The sequence below is a fragment of the Bemisia tabaci genome, chromosome 1, assembly GCF_918797505.1.
Source record: "Bemisia tabaci chromosome 1, PGI_BMITA_v3".
NCBI classification, from domain to species: Eukaryota; Metazoa; Arthropoda; class Insecta; order Hemiptera; family Aleyrodidae; genus Bemisia; species Bemisia tabaci.
In genome coordinates, this window is record NC_092793.1 from 77,354,852 (window position 1) to 77,380,887 (window position 26,036).

Consider the following 26,036-nt stretch of genomic DNA (forward strand, 5'->3'; position numbering starts at 1 on the left):
GTCCGTGTTGCATCTGAAAAATTGAAGGCGCTATGGCACGCTGCGTGAACTCGCATTACTCCGTCCGCTCAATGCTACCAGTGAGTTGTCGCTCGGAGAAAACATTAAAAATTAGGGGTCACAGAGCTTATAGTAATGATTTTCAAAACACTGCATCGGAGACTGATTATTTTCTCGTTCAATATTACGTTCACAATTTAATATGCACATATATGTACATATTTATGCGACATGCATATGTATTTGGGTGAGAAGGGAGTTGATAACCGTTCATAATGATTTGTGCATCGAGGAGCATACTGAGGCTTACAAATAAACACATTTTACTTTCCGAGTCCAATGGTGAGAATGGGGTGGTGCTGTGCGAAAATGAACCTGAGTTTGTCAGGGGAAAAAAATACAAGTTCGATTGGAAGCAATCACACTTTGGGAGGCCTAAGTGCGTATGAGAATTGTTTGACTTATACGCGGTGATCCAGTGAAAACCACATGATTTTCTTCTCTTGAAAGGTTAAAAAAACAAACTCACCAATCTCTAAATCGTTGAACATGGCAGTCTAACTTCCATTTTCCCTGTGAATGGTCACAATATGATAGCATGTTTAGTAATACAAGTGAATGTCATTGAAAATCTGGCTTACCTGAGACCAGGAATGTAAACGATAGGTTTGTTGAGAGAGTCTAGCCATCGAATGTCAGGAAGGGGGTTGCCCTGAGCAGTGCAACTGATAATGGCACCAAAAGTATTTGAGTAGTCCAACCAAGAGGGAGGTTCTTCCGTGAAAGAAGGTCCTCTGGAGTGGGGAAGCAGGCACAAAGAATCTGCAATAAAAAATTGAAGTTAATAAATGAATGAATGAAGGTGATAAATATATCATAATTATAATGACTATAGATAATTTAGGATAAATTGGTGCATTTTTGAGAGAATTGTAAGAACTTAAACGGCTAGATTTTTTTCCCACACTCACGGCTAATGTCATAGAATACGTATCTCATTCACAATATGCCACAACATTACCACAAACGAAAACTTTTCAAATGTACAGCTTTTTTTTGCAAGATAAAAGAAGTTACAAAACCTCTAAAGCAGTTCATACTTTCAGTTCCTCTTTGCGAAATGCAGTTCATTTCGTGAACAGTATCTCTGGTCATTTACATACATTTTTCCTGATTTCACACGGAGCGAAAATCTGTTTGCGAGCACCCGCCCAACACAAAATATTGCTGCAATATTTTCGCAATGTTCCAAGACAATATTGTCGCAATATTGTTGAAAAAACACTCTTTAAATATTTGTTCAATATTTTAAAAACATTTTTGACAACATTTTCAGAATGTTTTTGCAAAAATATTGTTTGAATATTCTAGCAGTGTTTACAAAATATTTAATTTACAATATTGTTAAAATATGTTGATGTGTATAGTAAAAAAAATGTTTCAAAAATATTTTAAAATATATGTTGCTGCAATATTTAACAAAAAATATTTTAAAATTATTTTAGAAATATTAGTTTAAAAATATTTGTTTAATATTATGTTAAAAATATTTTATAAATATTTTTGTAATATTTAAAATTATTTGCTAAAATGGCAAAAAATGGTTTGCGATTTCTGCAATTTGCTTTTTTTTGCGAAAATGCCCACCCTCGTGGCAAGAACGACAAAACAATTTGCAACAGTGGTAATTTTATTGTGCGAAAATGGCAAACTATACTTTTGCGAAATTAACATCACTAGTTTATGCTATTATGGCTAAAACTTTTGCTAGATTTTCAAAATGTTTGCCAAATTAGCGTATGGTTTTGCTCTGTTTACCAATTATTTTGCGGAACTTACTAAAATCAATCGCTATTTTAGCAATCTCAATATTGCGATTTTGCCTACCTCATAAATTGCTTTTTTCACAAGATATATTGCGAATTTAGTGACATTTTTGCGATTATAACAATTCAAAAAGCTATTTGATTGTGCAATTTAATTGTGCTGAATTAGCAAATTGTTTAAAATTGCTGAATTTGCAAAATTATTGTTAAGTTAGCGATCTCATTTTGCGATTTTCGCAATAGCAAAATACAACCGTGTGCGCGCGCCCTAGGAGCCGTTTTTGGTACTTTTGTTCTTTTCTTATAAGATAAGATAAGATATTTTATTCAAGAAGTAAAACATAAAATAAAGAACAACATTAATCTCCCGGATCGGACCTAAAATTAAATTCAACTGATAATAATAGAAAAAAGAAGGGGGGGGGGGAGAAAAGAAAAGACAAAAAGAAGGGGAAAAAAATAAATAACATAACATAAATACATCGACATAAATTCAAACTAGAAAAATGCTCAAATAATTAAAACTGGAAAAAGACGCAATTATAAAAACAGTAATTTGGTAAAGAAAAAAATGAGAGAGAGAGAGAGAGAGAGTTAAAAAAAAAAAAAAAAAAAATGAAAATTTGAAATACATGAATAGGAATATGTTGAGTACAATTAATAAAAAATTTGAAACATAAATTACAGGATGAAATAAAAAATAATAAATAAATAATAAATAAATAGTAAATTCTGGTAAAATATTATAAGAATCCGTCAATAAACAAACATATTACGGACTCAGAGGCCTGCGATAGTTAAGAGATTGAATTTACGGGCCCATCTACATCAAGCCTGGCTGGTCTGGTGGTAAAGTACTGGATTTCGGAGATCAACTCCATCCCGAGGCGTGGGTTCTAATCCCGACTAGGACGGCGCGGATTTTAAGGTAAGTAATAACTCTACGATTCACAACCTGGACGCATATGTACATTAGAAAGCAAATTAGTACCAAAGGTGTCTCCTAGAGAGCGCGCACACGGATATGGAATATGTACCCTGATCGCAATATTTGTGCAATATTTTCGAAATATTTTGGCAACATTGCAGACAATGTTGCCAAAACGTTCCCGACAATGTTGTCAACAATATTGTTAGGTAGGACCCTAGCACATTGCTGCAATATTGTGACAATATTGTGACAATATTGCAGCAATGTTGTCGGAAATATAATAACAATGTTGCTGCAATATTTTGGAAACATTTTCGTGTTGGGCGGGCACTCCAAACAATAACCTTTGTCCGTTTTGTTCATATAAGGGCCGTTCATGAAATTAGGATTTTCTCGATGGATTTTGTGACGTATATCCCTGCCCTTTAACACGTAAATAGAAAATGGTGTAACGCTTTAAAGTGCGCATTTAAATTTGGCAATAGCTGATGTGCCTTGGTTCCACTCTACTTATCGCGGTCCATTTAATGATCCTGATGTCAAAGCAAGGAGGACGATAATCGTTTTTCTATGGTTCATTTTTTTAGCCGTAGGGTAGAGTTCTCAAAATTGATCGTTGAAACATTGGTGAGCGAGTTCTTACACTTCAACGGTCCTCATCTTCCTTGCGGAATTTTAAAACGCGCCTACATAAAAAACTTTTGAACGCTTCTCTAGTACAAACGCATCAAAGCTATCCATTTTTTTTAAATATTTTCCAAAAAATTCATTTTTACCAGCTGCTTTTCAGACACTATTCGTTATTTTTTTTTGAAAAACGAGGGAGGGGGTAGACGGGTGAAGCATGTCGCACGTAATTCAAACTAAAAGTCGAGATGTTGTCAAACGGACGTTTAGAATGGAAGGAGGAGGGGGGGGATTCAAAACGTCTTACGTAATGTAATTCTTGAGCGGACCATTGCTCCACGCATGACAGACGGAAAGATGGAAGGAAAACGGTGGGTTGGGATAGTGCTGATTGAGAACTCGTGTCCCACCCGGTGGAAGATCCCGACACGGAAGCGACAACCGCAAAACCATGCATCGCTCGTCGGGAATGTGCCCCATTCCCCCCTGGAATCCGCCCCTCCTGCCCGCACACCCCTGTGCAAGTGTGCAATGCCCCATGCCATCCCTCCATTCCGCGTCCACTGCAGCGGTTAGCGGTGAGCGAGTCGTGCGACAGACCGCGCCTGGAACCTCATAGCGGCACCACTCACACTCGCACCGGTTTCCTGCGCCAATTCGTAAATCACATGTCGCCTGCTTCGTGTATCATTAATGTGTTCTATGAGCCCGGATGTTGTCAACAGGATGTAGGCCTCCGTCTACGCCTTCACCGACGCCGCCCGCAACGCTCCTAGGCGCACCCTATCTTGTATCACGGACTATGTAGAAGATTAACATTAAGCAAACCAGGTGTATCTACATCGAAACTGTTGGAAAAATACCGATCTATTGCAAACTTATCGGCGGTGAAACTGCAAATATGCGTACCTTGTTTTTTTTTTTTTTTTTTTTTTTTTTTTATGTATTTATAAAGAGACCCACCAACAGAATAGTCTTTATGAAGAGAAGAAAAATCACTGAAACTTTCTGAAAATGAAGATTGGTAGTTGCCTATATAGAAAATGAAGTACGATAGGAAATCTGTAAAGCCGCGAACGGAGATACGCATTTTTGCAGTTTCACCGTCGTTATGCCAGAGCAAGGATGTGAGTTGTTTATGTAGGAAATTTACTTTGAAATCACGATGAGCGCATAGGGAGAATCTGAAATTTATCTCAAATTCTCATACTATAAGAAAGGAGGGGTATCGAATGAGGGCCGTTTTCAGACTTGCCTTAGCTGAATTTCCTCAATTCTACGATTTTCACCCAATGCAGGTCTATATTTCACGGAATTCATCATGATTTGGTAATTTTTTGCATCATTTTGGGGTCTAATACTGGATGGATCTGAATGTCAATTTCAACGTAAATTGTGGGTTTGGCGTCGAATGCCGAAAAATCGGAATTTTTGTTAAAATTGACCCCTCAGACCCATGTTTAGGCTTAAATTAGAGCCTAAACCGAATCATGATATATTTCGTTAAAAATAGTCCTTCAATGCGCAAAAAATCGTAGAGGTTCGGAAATTCAGCTAGGATGGATCCAAAAACGGCCCTTATCGATATCTCTCCTTTTATGCAGGTATATACGTGCGCATTTTTGAGCGTTCTACTTCAAAAAGTATACTGCGGCAAGGATATCATTTGATACAGTTGAATATCCCCGGTTATAACTCCAAGCGAAATGACCCCTTCCTTATTAATACTCAGGAATTATACTTTCAAAGATGGATATATTTATAAAATTCTGACCCTCGTTCATTAAAGGGACATTTATCCAGAATGAGCCACTAAACAGAGTCTGAACTAGAGAAAAACGGTACATGTTCTCTCTTCAAAATTTCGAGTAAATAACGGTTCACGCAACGGGAAGTTGATTATTAATATGATCATTAACTTGGGGATCGGTTCTCGAATATGATGATTACTGGGATAGTACTTCTTTTAAATCGCTCTTTTAGACGAGCACGAGCACGGTAGAGCTCCTTCAATTTTTTTGACGCAACCTGTGGTTACCGCAGAGTTTGATAAGTTGCATGCTGCATGTGCATGTACTCTCCAGTATTAAGATGCTTGAAATTCACTATCCAAAACGCATTTTGCATTATCGTAGTTAGTATCACTTATTTTCAAAGTATCAACGTCCTTGGGCACTTCCTTTTAGTCGGCAGTAGCAAGTAGGCAGTGACAAGTAGGCAGTGACAAGTAGGCAGTGGCAATTACCCCAACCGACCCTTAAGTATACCCAACCTTAAGAGACAAACATTCTTGCAAACAGGATTAAATCTTTCTTACATTATAATTTAATGTATATGAGCCACTGCATAAAGTCTGAACTAGATAAAGATCCGCACATTTTCTTCTTAAAATCTCTTAAATATAATCATTAACGCAGCATGAAGTTCGAAAATTAACACCTTTGAACAAGATACAGAAAAGTATTAATTGCACAAATCAAATGAAAGTCAGATTCTATAAAAGAAGTTCTTCGTATTTTTGCCTATTGCTTAATTTTAACTGTATACTTTCATGTCTTGTTTAGGAGCTGATTTCCGGACATCCCGTTGCGTGATTCGTTTCCGCGTAAAATTTTGGGTACAAGGTCCGTATTGCTTCAAATCATTCCTTGTATAGACGCCCATTTTTTGAATTTCGTTCGTTCGAAATTTATTACACCAAAAACAAATTTGAGAATTCAATAGGAAAACCTGGAAGTTTAATTTTGCTTCCGCTTTCACGGACTTCGATTTAAGGGAGAGAGAGAGAGAGAGGAGCGTTAGATGACCTCACTGCTCCACAAATTTGTTCACGGTTTCAAACATTTTATTCAAACTTAGAAGGAAAAGTGAATAAAATTCACTTCATATTTCTCCTAGCCGGTGGTTTAATCTTGACCCGATAGGTGACAGAGCTGCGGTCGCGAGCATCAAGTCTAGATAAATTACTGATGATTTTACGTTAAAGATGAAAATTCGTAAAACTCTCGTTTTTAAATGATCTGTAAACGAAAGAAGCTTTCCAGAGGTATCGCAATCGCGGGCAAGTCGGAGCTCATGCAAACGGAGTGAAACGAGAGGGGAATAGCACACAAAGACAACGTTCAGAAACAAAAGGAAGCACCCCCATCACATTACGATTTACATAATAAATTGTCTAATTCAACCACTGGAAAATGGAAGCTCATTCCCGTAAAAATATGTACTTTATTGTTTTGAGTCAAGTTGCATTCTAAGCAGAGTCGTTGTATCGTGCGGTCAGATCTTTGTTTGAAAAAAATCCATCCAATTTACGTTAGCTCCGACATAATTTCCGGTTCAGTTTTTACCCGGTGCTCCGTAATAATGTCAGCTCCGCGTTTCAGACCCCCTCCCCCCTTTTTTCCATTTTATCCGACTTTTTCCCCCTTCATTCGCAGCGCTTCCCACGTTTTTTTATCCCACCGTACCCATTCTTTCCTCGCCAATCTTCTTATACTCCTCCCCGTTTGCTTTTTCCAGTGAACAGATCATTTACAACCGAGGGACAGTAGCAGTGCATTAACAGCCCATCAGAAGAGATACCAAATTATGTGTTCCCTCTTCAAATTTACTATCCATAATAATGAAATAACTATCAGTAGGTCAGTTGAAGCGAACTACTTAGTTTTACAATTTCTCACTTATTCACTATGTCCATTGTTCATGGGCGTAAGAAGGGGGCAGGCAAAATGGGGCCTGGACCCCTTAAAATTGAAAATAACATAATCTGCCCCCCCCCCCCGTCACACTAAGAAATTCTGGATGGCAGCAGAAACCTCTGTTGGGGATGATTATTTCTTTTCATGTAGGGTCTTAGATGAAAACATCGTGTTCGTTTAGTTAGTATTTTTTTAAATTTTCATAATGGCAGCCTCAAAATGCGTCCAAATAGAGTTAAAATTTTAAAAAATTTCCAGACAGGTTGAAAGCAACAGTTTGAAAGTAATCTATGCTGAAAGTGAAGAATGAACGTAAATCTTCGGAGGTTTTAGAGGCAATTAACAGAGATGGGCTTCTGGCGTAGATCCGCTGGTATTTCCAGAAAAGATCGCGTCAGGGATGAGACGGCACGAGAGATCACTGATGCCAAACAGACCATCTTGCATGAAATTATGACGAAGCAACTCATTTCGTATGGTCATGTTCAGAGAATGGCAGGAGACAGGTTGATTGAAGCGGAAATGTTAAGGTGCTCAATGCCCCAAGGGTTGTGGTTCGACAGAGAGCAGTGGAGGTCAGGTGTCGTAGAGCACGAGGAGTGCCATAAAGCGACTAAGTGTGTAAGTCTTCGGCAGAAACTGGTGGAAAATCTGCGTCACGAATGCCTAAAAATGCGTCCAAACAGATTAAAAATTTCAAGAATCTCTGGAGTAGATCCCACAGACCCTCCGTGGTAGAGGGTCAGGCGCAGGCCCTCCCCCAAGCAAGAAAACCTAAGTATGCCCATGACCAAGTCTCGTATGTCTCTCCTCTCTACATGCACTTATCAGATATCCTAAACATGACGAAACCAATAAATCAGTCAAGTTAAACCCGGAAATAACTCGTAAATTGCGTAAAAGCCGGAGAGTAGCGGATGCTGTTTAGTACTACTACGTCACAGAAAATCGATTAATTAATATTTTTACTCTTAATATTATAGGATCGGAAGAGTATCTGTCATTCTAATGATTTTTAGTCCTTTTTACTTAATACATATATTTTGAATATATATAACGGATAATTTCCTTAGTGATGTAATAATTAACGTTTGTGCAGCACAACACTAATACAACGACGAGCGGAGAAATGTGGAAAAACCGGCTCCTGAAGTTTCTCTCTCCAATGCTGCTAAATCTGACATAAAATTATCGAAGGCACGGCAAAAATGAAGGCATCGGTCCAACATAATCCGTTCGATCTGGCGTTGCAGCGCGGCTTAGAGCTAAAATCCCTGGGCACGGTAAAACAGTCGCGGGTAAATTTTAATGCGTACCCTCCCCAGCGGATCTCCGTGAATCCTATTTAGTTTTTCCTGTTGCTCGGAATCCAGTCGCAGGACGAATATCAAAGTCGAGCTGATGTGTTTTCTTCTTATTAGGGTTTTTTTTCGTATCCAAAATGCATATCAGATTGAATGTTTTTAAACAAGGAAATGTCAGCGGGGTAGCGCAGTGCTACATGAAATACATTGAGGAGAGAAAGAGAAACACAAGGAAGGCGATGGGATGAAAGGGGCGAGAGGGGGAGAGAGACAGAGAGAGGTAGTAGACAGGGGTAAGAGGGGGGAGTAGTGCGGGAGACAAAGAAAGGGAGAGAAAGAGAGAGAGAGAAATGTGGATGGCTCTGAAATGTTGCGTCTACTGCCTGGCTAAAATGATAAAAATGTGTCTCGATTCATGAAACTATTTCAATTATGAACATTGTAATCATACAGAAGAAATGAACCTTGTTCGGACCACGAGATTTTTTGACTCTACAAGGACTTTAGTTGCTTTTTTGGCACAAGAATTGATCATACCACACAGGGCTAAATTCAGATACACGGAAGAATTTTTTTAGGTAAGTGTAATTGGTCAAAGTGAGTCAAAGAAATCCTAAGTTTTCGATAGAAAGCACTATCCAGTATCCAAAAATGATGAGAATGAAAATTTCGGAAACTTCATGAAACCTCCTCATTAACTTGAAATCTATTTAAAAAATCTCAGGAGGGAAAATTTCTCCGAGAGAAATCTCAAGCTATACAGAGGCTTCAAAGTGCGTTTCAGGAGAAGGTTTTATGGGGACTTTTTTATAAAAAACACCAAAATGTCGAATAAAATAAGAGGTAAGACAGACAGTTACAAGTTTTCAGTTCAAATAACATATTTTTGAGAAAAAAACAACCACCGATTTAACCAAGCGTCATCATGTTGCGTCCATTCGATTGATTGAATTTCAAGTTGAAGTTATATGTAAAGTGGCAACTCGGTTTTTAAGTTGTGCGCGGTGCGCTTGTGACAATTCCCGAATCCGTCACCCTCCTTTTTAATATTTATCTTTTGAAAGTTTCTTTCTTCTCCCTCAACTTTCAAACTTAGTTATTTATTTAAAACTGTGTGGAAAGTGTTACCTCCCAGCATTTTATGAGCATAGTCACTTTTTCTTGCACCGCTTCATTTGAATCCAATGTTGTGTAGTATATAGATGACTGGATTCTGAAAACGCGTAACTCAATCACATCGTTTCAACATCTCCGTCCATATTCTATTTGTCAAAGTAAAAATAACAGGTTTTATGACTTGCATTTTTTACGGAATGATTGTGATAGGGTAAGTTTTAAAATACTTCGAAGGATTGGAAAGCGTTGCGGTAGGTCCGTAGAAAATCAGCACGGACAATTCGTTTGAAATTTGGAAAATCGAATCGCATAAGGCGCAGGGCCGGATTTAGGGGTTGGCCACATGGGCCGGCGGCAAATTTAGGGGGCGGCAAATGTTGTAATTTTTTCAAAAGTAGGTATCAAGAAAAATCTGATCTGAATCAATCTGAATTAAAAAAAAAAAAAAAAAAAAAATTACAAACGAGAAAAGGCGAAAAAATCTCTCATTTCCTGAGAGTTAAAGTATAGTAATTTCTAATTTGTTCGTCTTTCGGTGATACAAGAGACATCACCTTTCATTAGTCAAGTTGAGAGAGAGACCAAACACGCGATTTGGCCTGGAGCGGCGCGGCGCGGCGCAGAGAGCAGTGATGACGAGGACCTGAGATGGAAAGGAGAAGCCCTCGGCGCGGCGGTTGGCATGTAACACATATTATCGCCTACAAGACTGCATGAATACTTCACGCATTGCGTCAAACGTAGTGCGGTCGGCAGTGGTTGGTGTGGAACTCATAGTGCCTACAAGACTGCATGGATACTTCACGCATTGCGTCAAAAACAGTGCGGTCAGCAGCGGTCGGCAGCGGTCGGCGTGAAACGCATAGCGCCTACAAGACTGCAGGAATACTTCACGCATTGCGCCAAACACAGTGCGGTTGGCGCGGTGGCAGAAATTAAAATCATTAAACCACATTCATGTTTATTCTTTCATAATTTTTTCGTTCTTTTCTTAAAAATGAAAGGCCTCGTCCACACAGAGATATTTTTACGGAACTTAATTTTCGCGCAAAGTTCTGTGAACTTTTGCTAGTGTTGACAGGGCTTTCACAAAAAATGTGCCCAATACGAGTAAACGCGTCTTATGCACCCCTCCTCCTCCGGCACGTTCACTTGATGGTTTGTATCGATGTTTCAAAACGACTGACAAGGGGCGGCAAAATACAGGCGGCCCATGGGCGGCAAGTATGTAAATTCGGCCCTGATAAGGCGTTTGGGCGATTGGGGGTAAATATTTTTATATATAATGACATGGCATTTTTGCATTCGTATCAATTTCATCGCGAATATTATAATTCGGTATAAAGCTTACCCTACTTCTCTCTAATGCCCTCAAAATTATTAGAGGTTAAATATGTGTATGCACGCATAACAAATGAACAGGAACGTGATAGGCACCTCAACAGAGCGCGGAAATGGAAATTAAGCTTCATTTGGATCCTCTTATCCAGGAATCACTCGTTTTCCTTCCATTGAAATTGTAAAATAGCCTGCAGGTTTTTCAGAATTATGAATTAATGCACGTTCTCATTTCAACGTAACGATTAAACTAAAACATTTCCCAGTTATTAACTCGTGCAGCTTCTCATGCTAAATCATCATCTAATCATCACTCATGTAATCATGAGTATTTACAAATACATATATTTGTTTGCCTCGGAACGAAGTTAAAAGAGCCCCCATCTCAGCAAACATGCGATTGAGAATGAGCCTTGGACGAATCCTCTTAGAAAAATATGACCTCTTTGAACGGAAATTTGAGTCGTAGTCTTTTATTTCCTCATTACCTGAGTTCCAAATTTATATCACGAATAATTCTGTCCATTGATAAATCATGAGTCAAAAAATTAGTGACTTTATTCAAGGGCGAAATAGACAGTTGCCCTTTCTTCAAAAACTGAAATAACTAGGTGACATTGTCGGGTGCTTTCGGATAGTGTCCGTTCTAGTTTGTACCTTATATAAATTTTGCTCCTTTCAAATAATTTCTCCCTAACAAGTCATAACAATACTTAATGCTTTGCTGATGCATGGTGCCCACCCCCTCCCTCTAACGCCCCGTAATGCTGGTAAAAACCGCCGATATCGACTCCGGTTCGTACGATACATAGAGTTAAATCATTAAGCGAATTTTCGCGATCGAATGTCATTCATCAAACGAATTGATCAGTGCTGAGTGATGCCGATGATCGGTGATGTCAGGAGCCAATCAGAGCTCAGATTTTTTTCCTAAATGAAATTAAGAAGAAAATAAGAAAACACGAAACACTAAAACACAGAAATTGCGAAAACACCAGACTTGAATTGACAAAACACAACAACAGATAGAGATGACAGAACAACAATTTTGGTGAGAGATGAAGTTTCTGACAACGATTGCATCAATTCAAAAATTGAATTCAAGTCCCGAGGTGAATTCGAAATTTCGAATTGATGGATTTCAACGGTCTCTGGTAAGACCAACGAAGAAGTCGATAATCATTGAAAAAAAATGCACAATCGTCGAATATCATTCAACGGTGAATGATATTCGATCGTGAAAATTCGCTTATTGTGATTAGGAACTGGGATATTGATCCGATGAGGCAAAATTTCCATTGGAGATTTTCTTCGATTTGGGTAAAAAAAATCAGGCTTTGAGATTTCGATGGAAAGCTCTCTCAAGTGTCCCACGGAGAAAACTGCAAGGGGTTTAATTTATTTGTTTGTCGATAGGGAGAATGACTTTCTATTATGATCTGACAGTTTTGCGTTGAGCATGACAGATGCAAATTAGAAATCGCTCTTTTTCGAAAGTACATTATCAAATTGGAAATACTTCAGACCGCCGTTTTATTAAATCATGTAATATTTAGTGCCGTGTTGTAAGTTGTTAGTGCAAATCTCATTTTATTCCAAAAAGATAACAAGAAATACTCAACACCCACTGCGAAAATTGTTCTTAGTCGATAGTTTTTCATGGAAAAGCACCATTTTCTAAAATTGAAACGGCGTTTCTCTTCGTAAATCTTTTGTAAATCTCCCCGTCAAAGTCGGCGTGACTTAATCTAAAACCCACTTTAAAGCTGAGAAAAAGCAATAATGACGGGGACACTGCTCGCGACGGAGAATATCCTAGCGAGCGTTCTTTGTGAAGGCGGTAACTAGCGGCCGCCGCGAAGGGGGTGGGAATGAAGGAGAGCCGAGGGGGAGGGGAAGGGGGGTGGAGACCTTTGAAGGTGGCTGAGGAGGAATGGAGCGAGGATCATTTGAGTGCGGAGCAAACGAGCCTAATTATTATCCGCAGCCTGCGGTCACGACGATTTGCGAGCTGAACGCACTGCTGCCGATCCGAGAATCGCGCAACAACTACGGGAAGCGGATGCATGTCTGCGGTTTCTGCTTAGCCCGGCTCCGCTCTTGACGCCAGAACAGCGGGACCCTGCCGGGGAAGATACTCCCACAATCCCGCCGACCGTGATAGTTTATTCAGCATTAAGTATACTCCCAGTTTTAACTCCGGTTATTACTCTCCTTCACCGCCCACTCTTTACGCCTTTCTCTCCTCGCGGCTGGAACGGGGAAAAATCGGATGAGTAGTCAGAAGCAATTCTCACAAGTTGGTTGCATTAAGCATCGGGTTTTGTCCCCCTGGTAAAAGTTGACGATAGGAGCTGCGTTTCAAAATACCAGAGGAATTCCTATAGCCGACTAAAGAAGGCTATTGAAAATCATATAGCTGACTGCAGAAAGCGGAGCAAATCATGTAGCCGGGCTATACGAAGCTATAAAAAAGTATACAGTCGGGCTGTAGTTCCTATATCGCCGGGCTTTACACTTTATCGCCATTGGCTATGAAAGGCTAAAAGAAATTGTGTAGAAATTCGTGAGCTTTGGAAATCATTAGGTACTTAAGTTTGATACAGAACTACCTTAATATTTACAAAACGTACATTATATTTTCCATCAAAACATATTTTATTTCATCAATTGAAATGAGAATAGTCCATTCAGAATGTGAAAACATTTCAAAATCATGAGTTAAAAAACGCTGACTCCGCGAGATTAAATATTAGAGCCTAACACAAAGCGGAGCGGCGATGCACTGGCGCCTACAAACCTAACAGGGATACTTCACGCATTGCGCAATGCGTGAAGTATCCCTGTTAGGTTTGTAGGCGCCAATGCGCGTTTCGCGTTCTCTGCCCGCCCGCCGCCGCGCCGCAGCGTGCCACGGCGTCTGAAGCGACTATTTCACACCAGAGGTATTGTACAGTATCATAAGAAATTGAAGGCGCTCCAGCATATTAAGAATGACAGGCATCCTTCAAAAGTACGGAGCTTTCCTCGCAAAATAAATCAAGATATTACGGCAGAAAAAGAGAGCGGTAGTCCAAAAACTAACTCAGTCCTAGTATCCGTAATTAGTAACGTTTAGCATCAACTTTATCGTCTGGCTGTTGCTTAGTCGCCATCGGCTATAAAAGGCTGTAAGAAATTGTACAGCCGGCTTTAGGTGTATAGTATTTTGGAACACACATTCTACTGCCCATTTTTACCAGGGCCTAGTTAGTCGACGATAATCATAACCACACATTGAAAAGTGTGGGCAAGGAGGAGAGGAGAAGAAAAGGAGGAAAAATTTGGAAAAGAAAATGAAAAAAGGATGATTATGATAATGACGATGATGATGAAGATAGTAATGATGATGATGATAGTGATGATGATGATGATGATGATGATGATGATAAAGATGATGATGATAAAGATGATGATGATAATGATGATGATAATAATGATGATAATAATGACGATGACGATGACGATGACGATGACGATGATGCCATCAAATGATGATGATATGTAAGATAAACGTAGGAATTTTTTTTTAAATTAATGCCAAACCGTTTCTGCTTTGTGATTGTGCAAAATGAATTTTTGAATCCCCGAGAGTAAACATTTCCACCTGTCACCAAAATGTTAGAGAATTGTCTCTCATTGTCTCTAACGCGACCTCTCCTAAACTAATTCAAAGAACCGATCTGTACCCACTACTCCTAGTTGAACGTCAGCTCTAGGAAAAAGCAGAATTCTGCTTGGACCCGATTTTGAATTATGAGAGTTGAGCGATCCATTAACTGGACCAAAGACAGCTTGCCAAAAACACAGGGCGTAAACAGCGAGTGATTCAAATTAAGACTGTAAATTAAAAATGTCTCCGGCGTCATTGTAGCGTGAGTAATGGGATGAAAGGACGTCCTTTGGAGGAAAGAAGATTGGAGCCATAAAAGGAAACTAAATGAATTGAAGGGATTCAAAGCGGAGCGCTGGCTCTGGGAGCACGATCAAACGGCGGGCCCGCTCCGTGATTGGTTTCAATATTTTCCGCGAGCGCAAAACGCCACCGCCGCCTCCGCCACCGCTGCCGCTGCGTTGAGCCTCTGTGATGTGCTTAAGACTCCGGAGCCTTGATTTTCTCTACATCACGTTGCCTCAGTGTTGTCTCTCAATTACTTCTTTTGACATAATCTCATATTCCGGCCGTTCCGCGCTCCCTGGATTATCGCTAAACGTTCGATTCCCCACTGATCGCCCCGCCAAGTCGCTAGCGTTCAGCCGAACGAGGAGCAGTGGCGTGGCGTGCTTTGCAATAAATCGATTGATCTACCCCTCAAACCTATAGGAAAGGATCGATAAACAGGGTTTTCGCGACGGACACCTTGATAATCGATCCTTTACCATAGTCTTAAACGGGGATATATCGATAATCGATCATTCACGCCTCCGACTGCCAAAGAAACAGGATTGATTAACATTGGACTTGCTTCCTAAGCAATGAATTACTTGCGCTAGTGGCGATTCTTCGAATTTAGCAACACTGTCTTTCTCGATTCATATGTATGTTAAACAATCGATTCCAGCAGCCTGATTATTGAAATTTTTTGTTTGTCGGATCGACATAGATGACATAGGTTAAAAGGCAGAGCGTGATTGGTCGGCTATGTCTTATCGCTGCTTTATCGTGCCTTTGTCAGGTGGAATGATCGACATACTGTCGGAAACTTAAGAGGTGCCGTTAGCTTGTCGATCATTCCACCTGACAAAGGCACGATAAAGCAGCGTTAAGACATAGCCAACCAATCACGCTCCGCCTTTTAACCTATGTCATCTATGTCGATCCGACAAACAATAAATTTCAATAATCGCCCCGCAGGCGAGGAAGCCTGTCTCGCCTAGAATCGATATATTCAGCGGATTTAAATGGAGAATTTACAATGTCGCCAACTATCTGGAATTGCCGCAATGGCTTGCGCCTACACTGAAAAAAATAATCGGTGGGATTTACCAGAGTTTGGGTGTTATTTACCATACTGTCTACTTGATTTTTTACACAGTGAAGCTGCAGCATAGTTACCAATATACCGGTATGGTAAATAACACGATACGGCTGACACTGTGCGACACAGTGCCAGTGTGGCGTTCCCGACTGACTAGTATGGTAATTTCAAGCATCCAGATGCTGCGACAAACCTTGTAGATTCTAAAATCCACTCATCTTATATTATTAAATGCTTTTGATGAAAGTCGTGGATATTTTACTTACATCTTACTTTTAGAAATTCCGTTACATACACAATCAATGGCAGTTAAAGACAGTTTCAACGAGAAATAGCAGATAATTGCTTCACTGATTTCAAGTAAATGATACCAAAACCATACTTGTTATACGCGTTAAGGTATCATTTACAGACTAAATCAGATCCACGGAAAATTTAATTGCATATAATAAATAGATAGTTCAAAATATACCCACAAAAAGACACTACATGAAAATCCAATCGCACGGTTCACGGTGGGGCAGAAGCTGCCAAATTTTGCTTAAAGTTACAGTTAAACATCAATCCCACGCACATTTGTCTCTTCATCTGAGTATGTTGAGCTTCGAAAATTTTAACAAGAATATAGATATACCTACGAACGAAGTATTCAAAAATCACTTCTAGTCGATTATTTTCAAATTACTTCCGCACTTTTATGTTTTCGAAATGACTTTACACAGAACCGATATTCACTGGATTGCAGAACAACTTTGCGAAGGTTTTCAAATTTTCAGGATTCCTTCACTTTGCAAGCCAGATTCATTGTAGCAACTCCTAACCTCCAGAAATTGGTCGATACGAATAACGAAAAAATCTCAGAAAATGTATGTGGCAGATCAATATAGATAGATTCGAAGAGAAGACGGTACCTTTAGGGACAATTCGAACACAAATTTGGGCAAATTACGCGTGGATTCACATGGATTAATATGGATCAATAAAACACAGCCACGGACTCCGACCCTCAACGTGATAAATTTATAACTGACAAACAGACAAACGAAAAATGGCGGACCACAGACCGCAGCGCAGTCAAGCGGGAGCTCTCACCATGCTGACTATACCAGTATGGTAAATTTAACCTACCAACACCATGACCAGTCGCATACAGATGCCTACAGATATCAAACGCAAGTGTTACCATGTTATCCCATACTTTTAACTCATCGTATGGTAAAAAATACCCAGCTGATGGTGAGAAATACCTAAACGATGGACAGACACACCTAACTGATATTTACAATCCGGGTATGGTAATTTTTATATCGAGTATGATTCTCACTTTCATCTAGATGCTTAAATCGACCATTATTTGGCTTTTTATCACCATATTTTTTTTTACTATACCATTATGGTCAATCCCACTTCCACTTTTTTTTCAGTGTATCGAGCATCAAAGTGATTCCACACGGAGAAAGAACTTCAAGCTTGGAGCCCGAAGTTCAGATCCTATGGATCTCTGAGGTTTTCGGATCGAGCATCCGAAACTTGATTTTCAGCTGCCGAAGTTGGGGTCACAATCTGAAGTACTTAAGTACTTCGGTCGCAACTTTCATAGGGAGTTAACCAAAGTAGTGCATGAGATTCGTGACCTCAACTTCGGCAGCTAGACTTCCGATGACGAACTTCACAGATCCATATGACCAGATCGTCAGGTCCCACGTGAGAAGGTTTTCCGTGTATTGCACTTTCGAGATGAATGCAATAATTTTTGCCGGAATTCTCGGTTAGGCGGTATTGCTCCTTAGCCTTTGTAGTGCCTCTTGTTGCACCCTTCGTACACCACCGCGATATCTCCCGATATAGAGGGGCTCATTTCGTATTGATGCGTCCATTCGACGAAGGAATACCGCAATGGACCACTAGACAAGGTACGAGTTTAAGCATTCTAATACATGTTTCCGAACCAGAATTTCACGCGAAACACGATTTGCGCAACGAAAATTACTGAAATCAACTCCTAAGGAAGATATTAACGTTTTTATTTCACATTGGTTATGAAGAATTTGAAAGGCCCGCTCACAAGAAACTCAAAGCTCTACGAAAGTCAAATCGCGCACCACAACGGTTTCAGCGAGCCTCTCAATCGAGCAAACGTTCATTTCCCACCATGTGTTGTTCAAACTATGAGCAATTTGCGATAGCTGAGCCAAAGCGTCAAGATCGAAGTTGCCAAATTTTTACATCCCAGAGACTGTCATGATAACGTTTAGTGCTCGATGTGAATCACGTAGAGCATTGAGTTTTCATGAGCGGGTGGTTTGAATTCACGCATTAAGAATCATTAAATATCTTCGTAAGGTATTAATTTTGGTAATTTTCGTTGAACGCATCGTGTTCTACGTGAAATTTTGGTCAAGAAACATGTATCAGAATGCTGAAATTCGTACCTTGGCTAGTGGTCCATTTCTTCGGACTCTCGTGGTGCAAGGGATCGGAGGATGGTTCACTCCACCCAGTTGCTTTTATTAGTGAAACATCCATGTTCACGTCGATGAAACCCACAAAACGAATGCTCTTTTCATGTTCGGCGCGGACAGGACGCGCGGGACCGGGATACCGTGGACCGGAGCTCATAGAGAAGCCGCCTCCACCACATACACACCTTGTAAACAGAGCGTAAAAATTATGAAGCGTCATTAGCAGGAGTGGGAAAGGCGGAAAAAACGGGCGGCGGACCGCGAGAGGAGGCGCGGGTGCCGGCGCGGACAAGGCGCGCTGCCACTTCCACGCCGCGGCTTTCACCTAACTCAACGCGACAGCAACCGCGTCGCCATCGCGCCGTGTCAAATCCCGAGCCTGGGACGACTGGGTGCCGACTCCATTTGGATTTTTCCATCCCGATGATATGATTCATCTCCCCGCTCCGGCGGTTTTTCGCGTTTTCTAGGGGCGTTTGCACGGAGGCTGTCCCAAAACAACTGGGATCGTATGTGACCTATGGTTGTTGGGCCTCTGCACACGCTTCTACCCCACGCTGTAGGGCTTCCGAATGATAGTGAGGCTAATCTTCATGAACCCCCGATAAAGAATTTGTCGTAGAATGCATTTCCATGGCCATGAAAATAGTCGGTTGGAAGGAAGTATTCTATTTGGGCGTTTTGTTAGGTCCGATCGGGTTAGAAGAAATTATTTTATTTTGGGATTTGGTAAGCTTAGGTCAGCTTAGGCTCAGTGAGATTGGGTTAGTTTTCTAACAGTCCAGAAATCCGATTGTCTCACGCACAGGATTGTGTAGCAGTGAGTCTGTATTTCAGAAATTAATATAAATGCAGTTTGCGGCAGGGTATAACTACTGTATATAGGGTGTAACTACAAACCAAGCCAAAGTTCAGCTAATTTGATCAAAAACTCGCCGAGTTGCAGCATTTTATCGGAGGCGAGTTAAAATTAGATCTCTAGGAATTTCAAGTGAATTTCAGTCGCGAACTGGTCCCCTATCTCTCCGGGAATCACGATGCGGATCGCGACACTGTATACCATGTGGATATTGGTCTGGGTGCATGCTCCACTTATTTACAAGTGTTTCATTGCAATTGAGACATTTTGTCCACCTAACAGCCCAGTGCCGCCAGTGACAATCTAGCGTGGCGTCCTCTCGTGTCGCCCAATAGGTTTACTCGCAAAGTTTCGGAAAAAGCTTTATGCCACCGTAAAATGGTACACTCACCAAGTCGATTTTGTCCACAGGCATCTCAAATCTCATTCACAGAAGCAGATGCAGATAACCCGAGGCGATAACTTTTACGTGTGGTATGCTGCTACTCTTGAATAATTCTTGGTTAGATTTTGAGTTTAAACAAGCGCAAAAATTTGACAATTTTTACAGGATGTATATTCATAATTAAATTTTTAAGAGAAAAAGGGAGGTGGAGGAAAAGGCGTTTTCGTTTTTCTTCGTATAGTGGACATACATAAAGACGTGATCGACTGCCAAGTGAGAATTTAGACAAGATGTACAAGAAGGGCGATAACATTAGATCATCTACAAACCATGGGTTTATGTGCCCAGTTCTAAAAGTCTGTTGAGTACTACTTGCTAAAAAAGAATCAGACCTCAAATTGAAAAAAAGAAAGAGAAAAATTGACACAGCCGCAGATCGAAAAGACGTAATCAGGCCCGTTTTTTAACTTCCCTCCCGAAATATTAACAGCAAAGAGCGGAGCATTGACATTTCACGCCTCGCGCCAAAGCGCCTTCAATTTTGCAGAAGCAACACGGACATCTATCAAGCACGAATAGTTGTATCTCTGCGCCGTTATCAACGACCTTTCCTTCGCTGTATTCCCACGTTGTGTCGGTTCTGTTTTTCTTGGTTGTAGTGGTACTTCAAAAATTACGTACGCAACACAGCCGAAGGTATGACAGACATAATCGGGCCTCGTTTTTCAACTCTTCTTCCGAATCGGAGCGACATCTCAAGTCTGGAACACACGTGAATGACCTGCTTCTCTTCAGCCAAGATTTTCAACAGATTCTTGTACTTTTTCAAAAACCGGAAAATGGCATCGCAGTGGCAGTTACAATTTACACAACTTAGCGACATTGCATTTTCTCCATTCAATCACATTATATATCATCTATTCTAGGTGAGGTCAATAAATCTCGAGGTTGAGGTTCTTCCCTATACTTTCAAATGGACGTATTTCTGCCAAACAGAACTATGTGCTTTAAGACATGATCCCTGATACCCATAAGAATATGTGCATAACAGGGCTCACGTCATAATGCACATAGCTCTGTTTGATATAAATACGTCCAAATTTACAAACCCAGTATGATAACTTGCCAGAATCACCACGGAACGAAATGGTAGTGACGTCATTACGCGATTTGACCAAGGGAGTTTCATTGCCCTGATTCGCATTCATGTTCGTTGAGACTCATAACGTAATGAAGCTCTATCCCCCATCGGCATATTTATACAGTGCTGCCAATTTGTGTCGCGATACTGCCGTTCTCGGTTCTGCTCGAATTATTCCAAAAACTCTCATAGATTTGGCAGCGGTGGTTCAAACCCTGGCATCGGTCGCGGCGAGGCAGAGAGCACACAAAAGACCGGCCCCCGTCTCCGACCTGGCTGCAAACCGCAATACAGGAACAAAGCCTCACCGACAGCGACAGAGCGTAGAGGCGAGGCTGTGGAATGGGGAGCTGGGGAAGGTGGAAAAAGTTTCAAAGCTGTCGCACATGATCCGGTCTCATCAAATGAGCAACGCCATCCTCTCGTCAAGAGAAAATCCCCAGGTGTAGACCCGTGCTTTTACGCGGGGCGATCCAATGATCCAAAGCAGTGGCAATTTTGTAAGTTGGCAACACTGTTTTTCATCCATTTAAATCCTTTAACAAGGATAATATCCTTGAGGAGGACGTTCTTTATGAAAACAATATATTTCCTACGTACTCTTCAGGAGGTGAAGTTGTAAAGCATCTTGGAAAAAATTTCGGTAAAAATGCAGAGGAAAAAAATATATTTCCTACACGTCCTTTTCAGGAGGTGAAGTTGTGAAGCATCTCGGAAAAAATGTCGCGGAAGAACTAAGTCTTATTTCGGCCCATAGAATACGCTCCTGCAGTCTGGCGGTACAAAATTGGATCACCCTGTATGTTATGTCATGATAATATGACAACAGTGCGAGCCGGACCTTTCTCGGGCATTGATTGGCATTAGATTTGTCATTGTCGAAAGCTCGGATGTTGTATTTTTTATTCAATTTTTTGGAAGCTAAACTGCAAAACAAATGTTTTTTCCCCCGAACTTCACTGTAGAGGTAACTTAATACCTGAGTTCTGAGTGCTAGAATCTCGGGTTCCGCGATGCAGAATTATGGCCGAAATCGTTGTTTCCCGGCCGACGGAACGTGACTCTAATTGCTCGTTGCAAAATTGAACGTATTCATGGTGAAAGGAACTATGTCTTACGCCAACCCTATGCTTATAGTTCCTGTTAGTATAAATACGTCCAATTGACTCTTACAATTCAAATTTTTACAGAAATATGACTGTGCTTTGTTAGCCTAAAATGTTGGATTCTTGCGTGTAGGTAATCGAAAAGAATTAGTGGAATTTCCGGTTAGAAACGCCCGGCGGTTACGCGGTAAAAACCCGATTTGTGAATGGAAATGTTGCAACGTTGAAATTCAGTTGCGTTCGTCTGTCTGATAAATGACAAATTATCGACAGACTAAATAGTATCACAACTAAAATTTACGGTAAAGAAATACCCCCGAATTTAAGTCGCATGGTACAAGTAGTGATCTGTTATAAATATACGGTGTAATTCCTAACTTGAAAGTCAAATTTGGAAAATGCCAATAAGTTCATCGCGCTTTGAGTGAAAATTTGATAAATGCACGTGTGTTGCGATGATTGGACTCCGACGTTATCTAGTGGCGAGACACAACTACAGACCTCTGGGCGAGAAATAGATGATGCGACGCGACGCTCCTCCGAAAGTTCCTTCAATTGGACGATTAGGCAATTTGAGCTCCGGAGCGTTAATATAGTTGAATCAGATGTTCTGTCAACGTACCATTTCGTATAAGACTTAATCTGCAGCAGAATGCCTATCGACTAAAACCGTAGAATTGTTTTTTCATTGCATTTGTTCAATAATTTCCATTCTTAACTCCTTTTTTTTAGGGTAATATTACGGGACAGATATTGCGAAAAATTAGGAGAATATTTTTGAAAAGCGACGCACGCCTTCTTGATAATCAATTGCCTTTTAGAATAGTGAAAATATATTAAAATTCTGCATGGTCTCAAATCAAGAGACAAAATTGTATGTATTTCAATCAATTTTTGTTCTTTTTTAATGTTCCTTCGTAATTTTTCCTCATTATTTTAATCACGCATCTTAAATCGGATGGAAGATAGAATTGAAGAATCAACCTTTGGGAAAATAAAAAACGGACATTTTAGAACATCTGATTCATATCTGCGGACTTTTTTTTATGTTTGTTTTCTAATTAGTATCGACGTGTGCACTGAAGTTGGGATTTTAAATAATACAAGAGCAGGTGTTTCTCATCTATAAAAACATTTCAAATGAGAACAGAGTAGGTACAGGGTTCCGGAATAAACTTACCCCGATCACTTTCGATCGAACAAACTCCACCGTAACTTTTGAAAAACAAAATGAAAGGATTATAAACAACGGTATTAAATGATTTGCGTCGCTGTAGCTGTTTTTAAATTCTCTCTTCCCTGCGTTTTTGTGACACATCTACTCATGGACCCCAGAATGAAAAATCTGTCGGGGGAATAAATGGTTGTTTCAACTCAAAGCTTCAAATTGAGAGGAGTTCATTGAATATCTATGTTAAAACTCTTTTAAACTGGGCCATCGGCGGAATGTGTGTTGAGAGCATTTCCAATTTAACTCAGGTACGTGGTTCGCGTGCACTCCTAGTTTCCGCGCGCAGTAAATTATTCGGCTCTCACAATCCTTTGATGTTCAGAGCCTAAAAAAGGCTCTAGTCGTCTGTGCCAGTAATTGGTCAAATTGAAATGTAATTATGATCGCGTCGCTTTACACAATCACTAGTTTAGCATTTCTTTTCAATAAACCAACGCAACTTTAGAACTTTTCAGGAAAAATGTTCAGAAATTAATTTTGTTGACCGATGGAATAGACTTTTTATTGGTTTGACAAATTTTACGCGTCTCATAAAAAATACATAATAAACGCAGCATGGCTCTTAGTATCCTCTGTTCAGTTCACCGTTAATTACGGTTTAGCACTAAATTACAATATTATATTTTCTTTGGAGTATACACTAAAAGATTCCTTTAGTTAGGAGCAATGAACGTAGAACGTTTTACACCATATAAAACAGTTAACAAATCAGCAAATGACAATGAAGTAGTTTGGGAGATCGCTGTTATTTTGGAGTCCCACTACTTTTCAAAAACTGGACAAATTTTTCAAAATCCACCAACCGTATCTCCCTTATCTTAAAATCCGTCATCGGCTTAACCAGAACTGGGGCACTTTACTGCAATGAGGCTCTGAAAGTTATGGTAATACTAAGTAAGTGGCTCATCACAAAATGAGACAGACAAAGTTTTTCAAATGCAATACCTCTTAATCCCAATAACGTTGTCCTAAAAAAAAGGAGCATCGTGTTATGGAAATATCTACCGGAAATAGTCGAAATTTCAGGTTGCATCAGCTGATCCCCGGAAACACACTCTGATTGAGTGCTTAAGTTCCAGCGTCGAGTAAATATCGACCGCAAATATTCAGCATTTCTGGTCGCATCAGCTGATCGTCGGAAACACTCTTTGATTTCGCGCGGAAGTTACAGAATTTCTTTCTTCATGAGTTGATCTCTCACCCAGTGGGGGTTTCCATTTGAGATTCGAAAATTGCCCTCCACCCCGTCTTTCGGAGAGTAGATGGTAACGACCCTCCAAACCGCATGCCAATATTTATGACCGTTCTTGAGATATTAACAAGTATCCATAATTTTCGCTCATCCTGTATAAAAATATGCTCAAAAAGTCCTTCTTTTTACACGATCCTTTCCTGGGAAAATAATTCGAAGAGAAAATATTGAAACTAGCTCAATGAAGTATGATCAAAATGTACGGCCATATTCTTAGACATGGCGAGAGAAGTTTACTTACTCTGAGTGAAGTAAATTAGCACCAGGGAGCAGTATTTTAGCACTTCCATTCAGACACCTGGAACACAGAACAAAACAAAAAATATAAATCAATGTTCCCCAAAATATAATCATACCTATGTACTTTGCTAATTCACCAGGACTTTACTTTTGGGGCCATCTGTTTTTAAAAGTAGCACCTTTAGGTAACGTGATCCTCATGAGTAACGCCCCTACTTTCTTAAAATCTGATTCTGTATTGAAGTTCTCTAATAGAATACATAACGCTCTATGGGGGAGAGCCTGCGTTACGGATGTGTTGATTTGAGCAGTTTTTGGAGGGGGAGTGAGGAAGAGAACATAGCCATGAAAGTCTCCAAGCGCAGTTAAACATATAAATTTTCGTGAAAAAATTGACCCGAAGATGGTGTCCATCTATCAACATTGGAACCGAATGAATGCCAAAATCATCAGAGCTCTTTCATTCTTCGAAAAATTCTCTCGCATAGAAATATGGGTTTCGACGCTAAGACAGCCAGCGTTACATGTACTGCTAGCTGCGATTCGGTGTAAACCTTCAAAACAATAGGGGAAAGATTGACGACTCGTCTCAACCTAATGGACGTGATTTCAATTTTCAACACAATCAAGCGAGCAGCTTATATTGTTCTTCACACGGCTTATCTGTTGGAAACACACACCTCCGTGGTTTTCGCCGTCCACAACGAGGGGAAAATTTCACGCCGCGGGAGAAAGGGAAACGCGAGGATAATTTTAACCGTTTGACAACCCTGCGCCAGGTTGAAAGATTTTCCAAACACACTTGACTTTTATTTAACCCACCCCCATGAGACCACTCTCACACGGGACAAAGCGAGAGAAAAGCCCTCAGAGAGAGACAGAGGGGAGGGGGGTCTGAGCGAGCTAATATGCCATTGTTCTCTCGGGCTTAATGGAGGTGTCTTGAGGTTTAAAGACGCGGGGCCTGTGGAACACTATGCGCCATTTTACGGCATTAAATTATGCCTGATGGAGTTGCGTGTAGAAGTAAGTCGGGGACTAAAATTTTTGTAAAATTTTTAAAAATGTGAAAATTTTCACAAAAATCGAAAATCCTCGAATGGTCAAAAGTATCATTTATTATTATTGATATTTATTTTGAATACCTATATTTATTTATTGTTTAACTCATAGTTTTAATTCGATTTACAGCGGACTTAAACTCTCTACGAATTCGCACGGATGAATTTTAACAAGGAAACATTTCTTGAAATTTTACATCTCTGGTTTCCGTATCGTAGCCGAGAAACTGTTTTGGTTAGGAGGAGTTGAAGAGCAAGGGAGCGTGTATAATAACGCGTTGAACCCAATTGGGAGGCATACACCGCTGATATATGATGTTATGGCAGCTTAGTAATATCGAGGGGTAAATTCGATAATTTGACCTCTCGCTCCCCCCCCCCCCCCCCGGTCCTCGAGCTTCGTGGCGACGCCGATGGGATGAGCTAGCGCAGCCGAGAGGA

At 40.3% G+C, this 26,036-nt stretch overlaps 1 protein-coding gene across 1 annotated transcript in view; it reads right to left on the reverse strand.

The window, feature by feature from the left end:
- Positions 1-26,036, reverse strand: part of LOC109043992 (cell adhesion molecule Dscam2) — a 168,404-nt gene that overhangs the window by 93,191 nt on the left and 49,177 nt on the right. Inside the window, 2 exon segments of the mRNA XM_019061421.2 lie at positions 642-822; positions 24,536-24,592. Coding sequence (XP_018916966.2) covers positions 642-822; positions 24,536-24,584 — 230 coding nt within the window. The 5' untranslated portion in view covers positions 24,585-24,592.